Genomic DNA, 13,202 nt, shown 5'->3' with positions numbered 1-13,202 from the left:
TCTTTCAAAATAACTGGCCAGAACAGGGTAGTGTGTGGTGTAGTAATAAATCACTGACAAACACATAGGAAGGAAGTAAAACACAATGAGGCGTGCGAATATTGTATTGGAAAAGAATACTGTAATAACAATGTCGAACTGGTGTGAAATGAATTCGACCAAATTTGAGGTGAAGTCACTATTTCTGCACTGAAGTTTATTATCACAGCAATTTGTCAATGATTACATCAGTGGCGGTGCGATGGTGGGGCTTCGGAGGCTTAAGGACCTCATGTACTCTCAAAAGCCCCAGGTCTTTTGAAGACTGAAAACATTTTACACCACAAATAAAGTACAAGACTTACTAGTACAAGAAACCCATTTGTCTGTTTGTGCTTATTTTACACGTTTATTCCACTATACACAGGTTTAAAAGTTTTGTGTGTAGCTGTTAAACAGTACAGTACCTATTCCGATCAATAGGTGGCACTGTTGTTAGTATACGGTCGTATTTCATTCATTCATTCATTCATAGATTTATTGGAAGAGTGGTTGAGGTAATAATGATTCAACTGTTGGTGAGTCATAGTCTTAGGGGGCTAAGCCACTCATCCCTCCTAACCCTAGCCTAGACTACCTAGCATGTAGTCTATCCCGAGAGTGTTGGGGAACAAGATTGGGGACACTATGGACTGTGAGCCAACGGATCACAGGACACAATCACACAACACAAAAAGTGTAGAGATGCTAATAACATACTGTACAATGCATTTCATGGGACTGTAGGAGGAAACCGAAAAACCTGGAGGAAACCCCTGAAACACTGAGAGAACATGCTAACTCCCAAAACACAGGGTCGAGGCAGGCATCAAACCCCCAAAACCCCAAAGCTGTGAGGCAAACATGCTAAACACGAAGCCACTTTGCGTCCGTCAAGCATGATACAATTTCCATTAATTAACAAATGTTATAGTTACAATTAATGTTGAGGAACTTTCAACATTTCCATTATCACTTTTGTTACAGCACCTGAAAAAAGTCACATCTCTCACCATTTTTGTTTACTTTTGAAGGAAAAAGAAGCGTAAATAGAGATAATAAAACTCAGGGTTTTCACGTTAATAAGAAAGTGCATAATACATACTGTAATATGTAATAGTTTTTACATAGCGCTGTTAACAATGCACATTGTCACAAAGCAGCTTTACGATTTCAGACTATAAATGATTTCATTTTATTATAAATTATTCCTAATGAGAAAGCAAGTGGTGATGGTGGTGAGGAAAAACTCCCTTAGACGATATCAGGAACAAGAGTTACAGAGAGTCAAACGGGAAGCTCATCCTGATCAGTGTGATTATATATCTTTTCCTTTCTTTCTATTGTGTAACCAGGAGCTTTTGAGCATGACCATGGTCTCTAAATGGTACATCAGTTCATTCATCAGTCCCATTTATCTTCAGACTGTCCATCAACCATTGAGGATCATCTAATCCTCATCCTCAGCAGCAGTGAGCATAGTAAGAGATATCAAGACTCCAAACCTCTGAAGACATAGCTTTACCTCAGACACTAACACTGGACCCATCTACTAAAATGATAGCTTTCTAGGAAGCTTCATAAATTCAAAGCTCTGTGCTACAGTAGGTCTTTCATCCACTGCCTTCTGGCCTGGAGGCTAAGTCTTGCATAGGCTAAGGCATGCATGGATAATTTAAACTTCTGTCTTCTATAGCATTTTACAGGATAGATTAAATTCCTGATTCTCACATGTGTTCCTTTAGGTGTCTTCTAATCTTCTTTAGGAGAAAGTATTAGATGTGTTTAAAGAATTAAAACACCTTTTTTCATTACATTTGGAAACTTAACCTGGATCGTTTGGCTAAAGAAATGGAATTGAAAGCTTTCGCCACATCTCGAAAATACATGAAAGTACTTCTCTTTGAGTTAGCTTAGTTATCAAAAGTAAAAGTGTACATCTCCTTGAGTTGAGGTCTTCGCTGTGAACTTTAATGTACCTTAAGACTAATGGAGTGTTTTCTTTTCTTCCTTTGGAGCAAAATCTTAAGCAGACAGCGTAGACATCATCTCCCTTTTCTTTCCATTTGATTTCATTACTGTCTAGGAGACATTTATTGAGATAATATATAGTGTCTGTTTTTATTTATATTTTATGCTAAAGCAATAAAAAGGCACCCGTAAAGCACAATTTCCTTTCGTCACATACATTCTAATGTTAATATAATCCCCAAAAGATAAGTCAGGGATCTCATATATATATATATATATATATACATCGATATAAAAAATATTTAGATTTATAAATGTAATATCATATTACATTTGAAAGCTTGACACTTTTTTTATTTATTACATTGCGACGCTTGACACTTGCAAGACACTTTTATAGTCAACTGTAGCTTCCAGCTTGTATGTGGGTGTAGCTGGAAAATCTTTTGGCTGTAAGCTGGCTTCAGTGGAAAGAGAGAGAAAGAGAAAATAATTTAAAAAAAAAGATGAAGAAGAAGAATAAAGCATATAGAGAGATACCCAGGAGCTTGATTTTCTTAACTGTGACTAAAGATGCCAAGATGAACAGAAAAGCAGATATTAGTGATGTTTTTTGGAGCGCTGCATATTGAGAGTGTAAAGGGAGTCAGAGACGGCTTTGTGGAAGTAGATAATGTTAAGGGTGGGAAATATTTTATTCTCTGTGTCGCAGGCTATAGAAAAAATCCCCCTTAAAGGGTCTGCCTTTAATCCACCCCATCCCCCCACCACCACACTTGCTCCACTGGATCAGAATGAAATTATTTCACAGGGCTTCACAATTTCACCCCTTTTCATCTATCACCCCGCTGTAAGGACATTTACTCTGCCACTCCGCCCTCCAAATTGCCGACCCAATTTTGGGGAATGAGGGGTAAGAGGGGTCCATTGTGTGTGTGTGTGTGTGTGTGTGTGTGTGTGTGTGTGTGTGTGTGTGTGTGTGTGTGTGTGTGTGTGTGTGTGTGTGTGTGTGTGTGTGTGTGCGTTCCATCCACAGAGAGGAAAGAGGAGGAAACGCATGCAACCCCCCACCCACTTCATTGTACAAGCCACACACACACACACTGCAGTCCCACATGGCTGTCAGATTGTGCGTATAAATGTGGGGGTCCATTTGCTTCCTGGTTTTAACGTCAATGGCGACTGATCTCAGAGGTAGTCGTAAAAGAACGAAAAGGAAAGAGATAGAAAGAAGAACAGGGAGATGAAAGGAAAAGGGGTGGAGAGGCAGACACAAAGAGGAGAGGCAGCGGGGACACCCGAGAGTATGTAAGTACATAGTTTGTAGCATGCCTGCGTTTATGTGAGTGCGTGTGTGCGTGCGTGCGTGGTGTGTTTGTGTTTGAGTTGTGTGTGTTAGTAAGTGCCATATGTTACAGGCTTTTAGTTGAAATATTATTCTATGTGATGGCATAGAGCATTCCTGTATCCAAATCCATTCCCCTCACACACACGCACACACACAAACACACACACAGACACACGCATCTAGTTGTAGAGTATATGTATACACACAGAGTGCATATGTTGCCTCATTCGTTTTCTCTTTTCATACTTGGCACTGCAAGATTTCCGTAAATGGTCAGGAAATCTATTTTTAGTGCATTCTGCTTAACACAAGAAGATCTGTTCATTCTTCTCCTACCTCTCTAGAAAAGAAAAACAATACAAAGAATAATCCAGTTCAACTGAGGTGAAATGGTTTCTTTCTTTCTTTCTTTCTTTCTTTCTTTCTTTCTTTCTTTCTTTCTTTCTTTCTTTCTAATAATTTTCTATAGATATAATTTTCTATAAAAAGTATTTTATAGTTTTTTCTGCATGCTTTACTAGACTCCAAAAAAAGTAATCTATCAAAAAATCAACAAACAAAAAGAAATTATTCAGATATACAGCGGTGATGCAGTTTATGTCACAGGTGAGGAAGTCTAATTAATCCGGTTTGTTTTTCTGAAGCGATAATTCTTTATTCTATGCAAAGAGCTAATTAGAAAAAGAGGAATATTAAGACTTCATGGTTGATGTTCCTGTGTAGTGATATTAGTGGCGGTGATGGTTAATGTGCTCTTTGGCAGAAGTAAGACATTTACACAAACCCGTGAGACGTTGCGTGTACCGCTATTAATTCCGATTTGAATCCAAATCTAAATCCAAATCCAAACAGTACACAATACGATATGTAGTGAAATGCTTTATTCTCATTATCTCAAGGCAGAGATGTCTCTATTGAGGAGGTCGTTCCTCCCCAATGCCATGCGGGGGGTTGGTCAGTGCTAACATTATTTACTGTTCTGAATCGTACTACACAATGTACACAATGCAAATTGAATTTATTGTATGCCATATTGCCTGTTTGTGGATACTGGTGGAATTTGTAAATTCCCCAATGGGAATAATAAGCTATCTATCTATCTATCTATCTATCTATCTATCTATCTATCTATCTATCTATCTATCTATCTATCTATCTATCTATCTATCTATCTATCTATCTATCTATCTATCTATCTATCTATCTATCTATCTATCTATCTATCTATCTATCTATCTATCTATCTAAAAGTATAAGCAATAAAAATATACAAAGAACAGAAATGAATGAATAGAAATAAATATAATTTACTTCGCAGACAGGAAAGGGAAGAAGGTCTTTGGAAAAATCTTATGGAAAATGTAAATCTGACTGCAGATCGGTAGAAGATTTTACCCACCTCTGTAGCTCTCCGTTTAGCTTGTTGCAATCAGGCAACATCCTCTGCAGTCTAACACAGAGCGCCTCAGGAGGAGTTTCTTCCCTCAGGCCATCAGACTCCTCAATAAAACCCTCAGTATTTCATCAAGACTCATTTACTCCGTTGTAATTCTGCACACTGCACTTTACTGTTACTTCATCTAACTCACCTGCACGTTAAACACATCACTTTCCGTCCTGTAATATTTACACATTCTGTACCCTTACTACATGTACAGTAACATATTGCATATTATATTCTCTTTACCTTTTTTTGTCTTTTGTATTATTTATATTCATTCTTTTCTTTTTTCTACATTTTTTTAATTCTTAGATTTAGTTTATTTATGTCTGAGAGGATTAGACTTAGCCGTTGCGTAGGGCCAGATTTGTGCTCGAGTCTTCATCAGTTGAACATTTGAAGACTTCGGCATGAAGGAATTAGTGTTCAAAAATTGCGCTGACCTGTTAGTTTCTCAGAAGCTTTTGGTTGCGTAATTCCAGCCAACCACAAACTGTTGTAGAAAAGACATTATTTACATTGACATTATTTCCTGTCCAGTGTTCCCTAAATAAAGATGAGGTTCCCTTCTGAATGTGGTTCCTCTCAAGCTTTCTTCCTCATGGCATCTCAGGAAGCTTTTCTTGTCACCTCATGCTTGATCATTAGGGATAAATGTTAGCGATAAATAGTATCTTAATCTTAAACTTTACAATTTTATTTTGTTTCTAAGCTCCTATAAAGCTGCTTTGAGACAATGTCAATTGTTAAAAGTGCTAGACAAATAAATTGAATGTAATTGAATTGAATAGCCAGATTTTCCTCTGACTCCAAGTTCTAGACTATATACTGTACAACTGTGTAAGTGACAAATAAAACTCATAAAGTAACACTGTTACTTGAATAAAGTGCAGTTTTTGTTTGCTGTGCAAAAAAAATAAATGTATAATTAAATCATAATAAAAAGTCTGCCAGAGGTAGTTTATGTTGAGTAGGAGACAGGTCATTAATTAGCACTGAATTTCTTGTGTTGGTAATTCTGTGGTCGGTTTACCTTTCAAGTAGCAGAATGCTTCCTTTATACTGAAGCTGTGAGCGAGATGAAGACGGCTTACCAAAGCAGGTTAGCCGTGATGAGCGTTCTGCTGAGCATGTGCTCTTTCTGCCGTCCTCTACTGCCTAAGGGGAGGGCACAAATGATGAGACAACCCTCTGTGTGTGTGTGTTTGTGTGTGTGTGTGTGTGTGTGTGTGTGTGTGTGTGTGTGTGTGTGTGTGTGTGTGTGTGTGTGTGTGTGACAGACACGTGGCAGGCCCAACTACAAGAACACATTCATTAAATGGACTCAGCAATTTTAAATGCACAATGCTGGCTCCAAATTTGATAACACTGCATGAACTATTTTACAGTCACGTTCCTCCCTACGATTTAGCTCAAGTGTTCCAATGAGCCTTTCATTTGGTAATATCAATATTAAATATGCCAGCTTTAGAGCTTCAGAGCTGTGATGATGAGATGATTTGGATTTTTCATCATTCGTATGATTAAAATGATATATGGTTGCGGAGGTTAGGTGAATTGCCCATAACTCAAATATTTATTACTTTTTTACTTCATGCACCTGAGTGTTCTGTTCCTCACACTAGATATGAACTTTTGAACTTCCTGTTGCTTCCCTTTTCCTTTTGCATCCTCTGTTGTTATTTGTTCTCAGGACTCATTTACACTCAAATGATTAGATTTGTATCTTTATCAATATTTTTTCCACACACACACACACACACACACACACACACACACACACACACACACACACACACACACACACACACACACACACACACACACACACACACAACTTCAAAGTTCCAGTATATAACTGTATTTTTAAAAGCCTTTATGCATCACGTTACAGTTTGTAGAATGTGTACTGTACATGTCCGTCTATTTCTGGATGAATTGGCGAGCACTTATTTAGCCTCTTTTTTTGTGTGTTGTTAGTAATGTGACTCCACACACTAAAGTGAATATTTATGTAGATGAATGGTGGGGTGTTTGAGGCTATGGTGAGTGTGTAGGTGTGTGTGTGTGTGACTCATGGTGCTAGATCTTTAGTTACCTTCAGTGCTACTACTAGCACTTTTAGACACAGATGTAAGGTGAAGGGATAGCAGGGCCTGCTGGAAGGGGAGAGCTGGGAAGAATGGCAACATCATTCCCAGATTCAAAGTTCATAAGGAAAACACCAGGATTCTCACTTCAGTCACTTAAGTGCACTTAAGTCTAACGGTTACTTAAAGGCAAGAACACCAATGCAGAGGAGTAACAATTCTCTCTCTCTCTCTCTCTCTCTCTCTCTCTCTCTCTCTCTCTCTCTCTCTCTCTCTCTCGCTTTCTCTCTCTCTCTTACTGTCTCTTCACCAAAATGATATCCTGAATGCCCTGACATTTCTCAGACTTGTCCTTATATAGCCATCACAATCAATACCTTAAATGTTTTATTGTGAAGGAAAATGTAAACATTTAGCTTGGAAAAATGAGTGGAGAGAAACCAGAGACCATATAAACACAGCGCAGAGCAGCAGCAAAGCCTGTATTTCTAGCAGAGGTATGTAGTCTCTGTGTGTGTGTGTGTGTTTGTGTGTGTGTGTGTGTGTGTGTGTGTGTGTGTGTGTGTGTGTGTGTGTGTGTGTGTGTGTGTGTGTGTGTGTGCGCGTGCGTGTGTGCGTGTGTGTGTGAGAGAGATTATTAAGGGTTCCAAGTAAATCTTTGTAATGAGTGTATGTCCTTAAGCACACAGACACAGGTTAATGCAATACTCATTTTATTCAGGAAGTCATTTACTCCTGTAGATCTGCACCAATTTGTCCTTGTTCTTAGTGAAATATTTATCACATTGGTCACATCATTTAAGGAATTTTGGTACTAATCAAATTGAAGGGGACGTGTGTTCACATAATATTATTGTCTATATTATTACCTTATGAGCCTTGTTAAATAATAAGAGTTGCAGCTTTATAAGCAGTGTACAGTATATCAGATTCCTGTTGTTCGTTATCTCTGCACTATAACTCATATTCACTATAACTCTGTGGCACATTTAAGTAAATTAACTGAAACTGTATGCTTTGCCATGTCTTACAGCATAAACATATTGTTTAACATCTACAATGTATTCAAAAGCTATTTTTATCTTAAGATGTGATCTCTTTCATTCACTTTCCTCCTTCTCTCTTGTAGAGTCTGTGAACTTTGTCATCTGAGACACTGTCGTCCGACGCCATGAGCTGGAGCTTCCTGACGCGTCTGCTGGAGGAGATTCAAAACCATTCAACGCCGGTGGGGAAACTCTGGCTGACAACATTGGTGGTATTCCGCATTGTCCTGACGGCAGTGGGCGGAGAATCCATTTACTATGATGAGCAGAGCAAGTTTGTGTGCAACTCAGGCCAGCCTGGCTGCGAAAACGTCTGCTATGACTCCTTTGCTCCACTCTCCCATGTCCGCTTTTGGGTTTTCCAGATCATCTTCTCTGCCATGCCATCACTCCTATACATGGGATATGCGGCCAATAAGATTTCCCACACCAAGGAGATACCACGGACGGAGAGGGATGGAGATCCAACAGAAGTTGGTTACACACAACGGAGGCCAAGGAAACTGTACTTTGGGGCACGTCAGCATAGGGCAGGGCATGAGAATTCAGAAGAGGGGAGAGAAGAAGAAGACCCGATGATTTATGAGGTGCCTGAGATAGATAGCACGCAAAGGGAGATTGTTCCACCTCGTCCCAAGCCCAAAAAGCGGCATGATGGGCGGCGGCGCATTCGAGACGATGGTCTAATGCGAGTGTACGTACTGCAGCTACTGACGCGTTCGGCACTGGAAGCTGCCTTCCTAGCTGGTCAGTATCTGCTGTATGGCTTTCATGTAGCACCCATCTTTGTGTGTACAGGCGAGCCTTGCCCTCACCGTGTGGACTGCTTTGTTTCACGTCCCACAGAGAAGACCATCTTCTTGCGCATTATGTACGGAGTCAGCTGCCTCTGCTTGTTACTCAACGTGTGGGAAATGATTCATCTTGGAGTGGGCACCATCAAAGACGCACTGCAAAAACGTCACGCTGCCACAGCAGAAGAAGAATACGAACTGGGCCTGCTGAGGGCTGGGGACATGTCTGACCGAGTAAGCGGGCCAGTACTCAGCGAAGGAGAAATGGTGGATGATGTAGGTAGCAGAGTCAGGGAAGCAGACTACGTGGGTTATCCTTTCTCCTGGAGCACTCCATCTGCACCACCAGGCTATAACATTGTGATGAAGCCGGAAGCCCTGCCTTACACGGACCTAAGCAATGCCAAAATGGCATGCAAGCAAAATCGTGACAACATCGCACAAGAGGAGCAGCAGCAGTTTGGATCCAACGAGGACAACTTCCCTTCGGCGAGCGATGCTCGGCCACCACCGATCAACGAGGATGCTGTTCAGTTAGAGGCAGCAATTCAGGCGTATGCCCTACAACACAATGCAGGCAACAGCTGTAACGAGATGCGGAACAACCACAGTAATGACGATAAGCCACAATGTAACATCCCTACTGTTTCTCAGAAAGAGAGGAAACATCGGCTGAAGCATGGCAAAGCAGGCAGTGGCGGGAGCAGCAGCAGTAGCAAATCTGGAGAGGGCAAACCATCTGTATGGATCTGACATGATCTGTAGAGAGTTCCTCTTTGCAAAACCTTACCTGTTTACATAAACACAACCACACACATGCACACATATTACAGTTTTTAGGTATACTGTACACATAATGTATACTGTTGTTTGGCATAGCATGTTGTAGCTTTTTTAATATCTTGTGTGCCTTATGATCCAGAAAATTCTGGAAGACTGAAAGTATACTTTGAACTGATCTCCTGGTCTTCCTGATGTTTGAACTCCGTGAACTCATTTCTTTATGAGCGCTTGGCCATAACGATTTTTTCTAGAAATGTATTTGCTAAAAAGCACTTTGATGATACCGGTCTGAGAAGCTCCCGTGCTTTTCTGGGATTTGGCAGGGTAATTCCAAACCAAAATATTTCTTTAAACTGGGTCTCCGACATCGACAGATGCACCGATGCCAAATTTTCTATTCGTCAACCTTTAATAGAGCGTGAGGTATCGGCCGCTTCGTAATACCGATTTACAGTATGCGAAACGTCAGAGGTGTCATGGTGTCATACGTCATGTCCGAGCTCTGTGTTTGGTCATTCAACAGAACCTGTGCTACCGGCAAATACATTAACCTTAATATTAAACAACTGTTTTAGGACAATGACAATATACTCATCTATTATGAGATCGCTGATGTCAGATTTCAGAGTGATTTTTATCTGTGATGCTATGACATCACACTGCCATGACGTCACACTGTAACAATTGGAAGGTTGAAGGTTTGAATCCCAGGTCCACCAAGGTGCCACCACTGGGCCCCTGAGCAACGCCCTTAACCCTCAGTTGTATATAATTTTAAAAAAAGTTAGTCGCACTGGATAAGGTCGTCTGCCAAATGTCATAAATGTAAAGATGCATGCAAACCCAACATCAGTTCATTTTCTTGCTGATCTCAATGTCCACATAGAGAACTGACATATTTGTGGAAAAAAAAGTCTTTCAAAAGACATTCTTTTGACATACCGTCCCGTTCTGCTCAACAGTAGTTGTTTCAGTCAACCAGTAACGTAGATCTGGTACCAAGCAGTTTAGAGGTGTAGATCTAGTCCACAATTACAATCGTCTCAAATGTATCATTATTACATATTTATTCACTCTAAGGAGTCTAATATCCAGTCACTGTGATGTCACTGGTATATTTTTATGCCCACACGTGCACTCATGCTTGAAAAGCTTGTGTATTGTGTGAAGTCTTCCATTTTGCCTCATAAGGCCACATTCCAAGATATTTTTTTCCTGCATAAGTCTGACGGCAAAACCTGAATGCTCTGGGAGACCAAATACTGTTTGTTGGCATGGATTCATCCTGCTGCTTCGCCGTCATGCTAACGGAGCATAAAAGGCCATATATAAATACAAAGAAAAAAAAAACCTGTGAGAAGTGGCGAGGACAAACCCTTTATTTCAGCAATACTTTTCTGTATGTCGATTGAGGGTGAAAATTCATATAGACAAGATTTGGCTTGTTTGATGTATTCAGATATTTCTGTTTTTTTTTTATCAGTGTTTTTGTATTGTTGACTTCAATTCAGTATTTCGCATACATTTTTTGTTTAAGACTGTTTTGTAGTTTATTTCGTCGATTAAAAAAAAAAAGAGCTTGTTTTTTTTCTATGAAGTTAAAGATGGAACCTACTTTTTAAACTGTGTATTGCTTATTCGATGTCCCGTGCTTCCTGTTTGCTGTCTTTTGACTGGCAGTAATTCACAATCTTCCAACCTTGAAATCTTGAAGGAAAACACGATTGACAAAGATAAATCTGTATTTGCACTTTGGGGAGAAAAAGAATGTGAAGAAATGATGGTGGCAAATTTCCAACCGTTACTGGAGAAAGTCCAACTGCAGCTGTGGGAAAAAAACATTTAACTGTGTGTGATCAGGCTCGTACGACAGAGAGAGCGGGGACGGAAAACGCCACAAAACCATTTTTAGAGCAGCTGTTTTCATTTTTCTGAGCTCCAAGGAACAGAAATACACATATAACACCACGGTGTCCCATATATTGGGTTTGTGTCTGTATTTATTCTTAGACTCTGGAAGAATAAACTCCATAAAGATACTTTTTTGTGTGAAGGCTCTTGGCACAGTGCTTAGCCAGCACATCTTCTCAGCAGGGTCACAACAACTGATGGCACTGTACACTCTGTATTACTCTGAAGAGTGTATATTCTTGTGCTCGTACTTCCTTCTACTCAATTAGGATATGGCTTTTAAAACTGTACGATATCTCTAGATTATTCTCCCCTTACTTGTCTTGCTGCCCCTTTTTCTGACTTTTTAAATTTGATGTCTTCTTGGTAAATGATCTAAATAATAAAAAAAAATACATCTATTGTACTTAAAAGAGGAAAAAAAATGTCTTATTGTTTTATTAATGTGCCAATCTGTAATGACCAGTAACAGTAACAAGTACAATTATTTCCATTTTTGGAAAACTCGGTTTTTGGATTTCTTGAAAATGCATGTCCAGAGCTATTTTGTTAATAAACATGAAAAATGAATAAACACTTTTCTCAGTTTGAGATATTCCAGTGTGAGATGAGTTACTCCAAAAACAGCTTGCACAAAAATGCACATACGCAAGACAGACAGACAGACAGACAGACAGACAGACAGACAGACAGGCAGGCAGACAGACAGACAGACAGACAGACAGAATAGATTGACAGACATACAGACAGAGAGAATAGACAGAATAGACAGGCAGACAGAATAGATAGACAGACACACAGAAAGACTGACAGACAAACAGACAGACAGACAGACCGATAGATAGATAGATAGATAGATAGATAGATAGATAGATAGATAGATAGATAGATAGATAGATAGATAGATAGATAGATAGATAGATAGATAGATAGATAGATAGATAGATAGATAGATAGATAGATAGGAAATTCAAGCATACAGAAGCAACATACCGAGCGATAAGGTTATCACAAGCACAGTAACCCTCCTTCACCAAAACGTGTAAATTATTATTTTTTAAAAATAGATATAATATAAAAATGTAAAATGTCCAGTAGCAGCAAATGAGGACAAGTAAATACAGATGAAAAAAATGTACTAAGTCACTCCTCAGTTTGTATGTTTCCACTCCTGCCACACCTGAGAAATAGAGTACAGTGTAATGGCCAGGGGGACTAAGAGTTCCTCAGTCTTGTAGTGAAGCATGACAGAGACAGCAGTTTGCCACTGAACACACTCCTCTGCCTGATGAAGAGCAGTCTGTCAAGGGTCCTACCACAGAGCCTGACCTATACACATACACATTATTAATAGGTCCTCTGGATCCCATGTTGGATCACAAACTGAGCTGAAAATAAAATGATTAATAAATAGTTATATTATCCCTGATAGCTGCATGTATATGTGTGAAATCATCCTCAAAACGCTCTCATATTAGCATTCAGACAAAGACACATTACATAGTTCTTGTCCTATTGAAAATGTATCTAATGAAATGTTGTAACAGTAACAGAAAACATTTGTGGATGTGAACAAAATATACTCGTCCTTTTTCAAAATGTGTTGTGTTACGTACTGTAGGCAACATCTGCCACTACGTGCAACATGCTAATGTGGGTATAATGTTTTTAATGGAATGTCTAGTAGACACGTGTTGCTTACAAATGTTTAGAATGTTTAATCACTAAGAATAAATTGATAATAATCACGTTTTTTTCATTCAGATGCCGTTCGGATTGAAATTATTCAGGTTTTTAGGT

General features: G+C 39.3%; 1 protein-coding gene across 3 annotated transcripts in view; it reads left to right on the top strand.

Annotated features, from left to right (window-relative positions):
- gjc1 (gap junction protein gamma 1) overlaps positions 1-11,993 on the top strand; it is a 24,245-nt gene extending 12,252 nt beyond the window's left edge. Inside the window, exons 1-2 of one of the 3 annotated variants that reach the window (XM_047801172.1) lie at positions 3,003-3,293; positions 7,998-11,993. In XM_047801172.1, the coding sequence (XP_047657128.1) occupies positions 8,040-9,461 (1,422 nt within the window). In that variant the 5' untranslated portion in view covers positions 3,003-3,293; positions 7,998-8,039 and the 3' untranslated portion in view covers positions 9,462-11,993. Of the gene's footprint in view, positions 1-3,002; positions 3,298-7,997 lie in introns of those variants that run through there. The other 2 variants (XM_027143727.2, XM_027143728.2) reach the window with 2 other exon arrangements.
- Positions 11,994-13,202: the final 1,209 nt, after the last annotated feature.

The sequence above is a fragment of the Tachysurus fulvidraco genome, chromosome 15, assembly GCF_022655615.1.
Source record: "Tachysurus fulvidraco isolate hzauxx_2018 chromosome 15, HZAU_PFXX_2.0, whole genome shotgun sequence".
NCBI classification, from domain to species: Eukaryota; Metazoa; Chordata; class Actinopteri; order Siluriformes; family Bagridae; genus Tachysurus; species Tachysurus fulvidraco.
The sequence above is the reverse complement of the archived record's forward strand: the minus strand, read 5'-3'. Positions and strand labels throughout refer to the sequence as shown.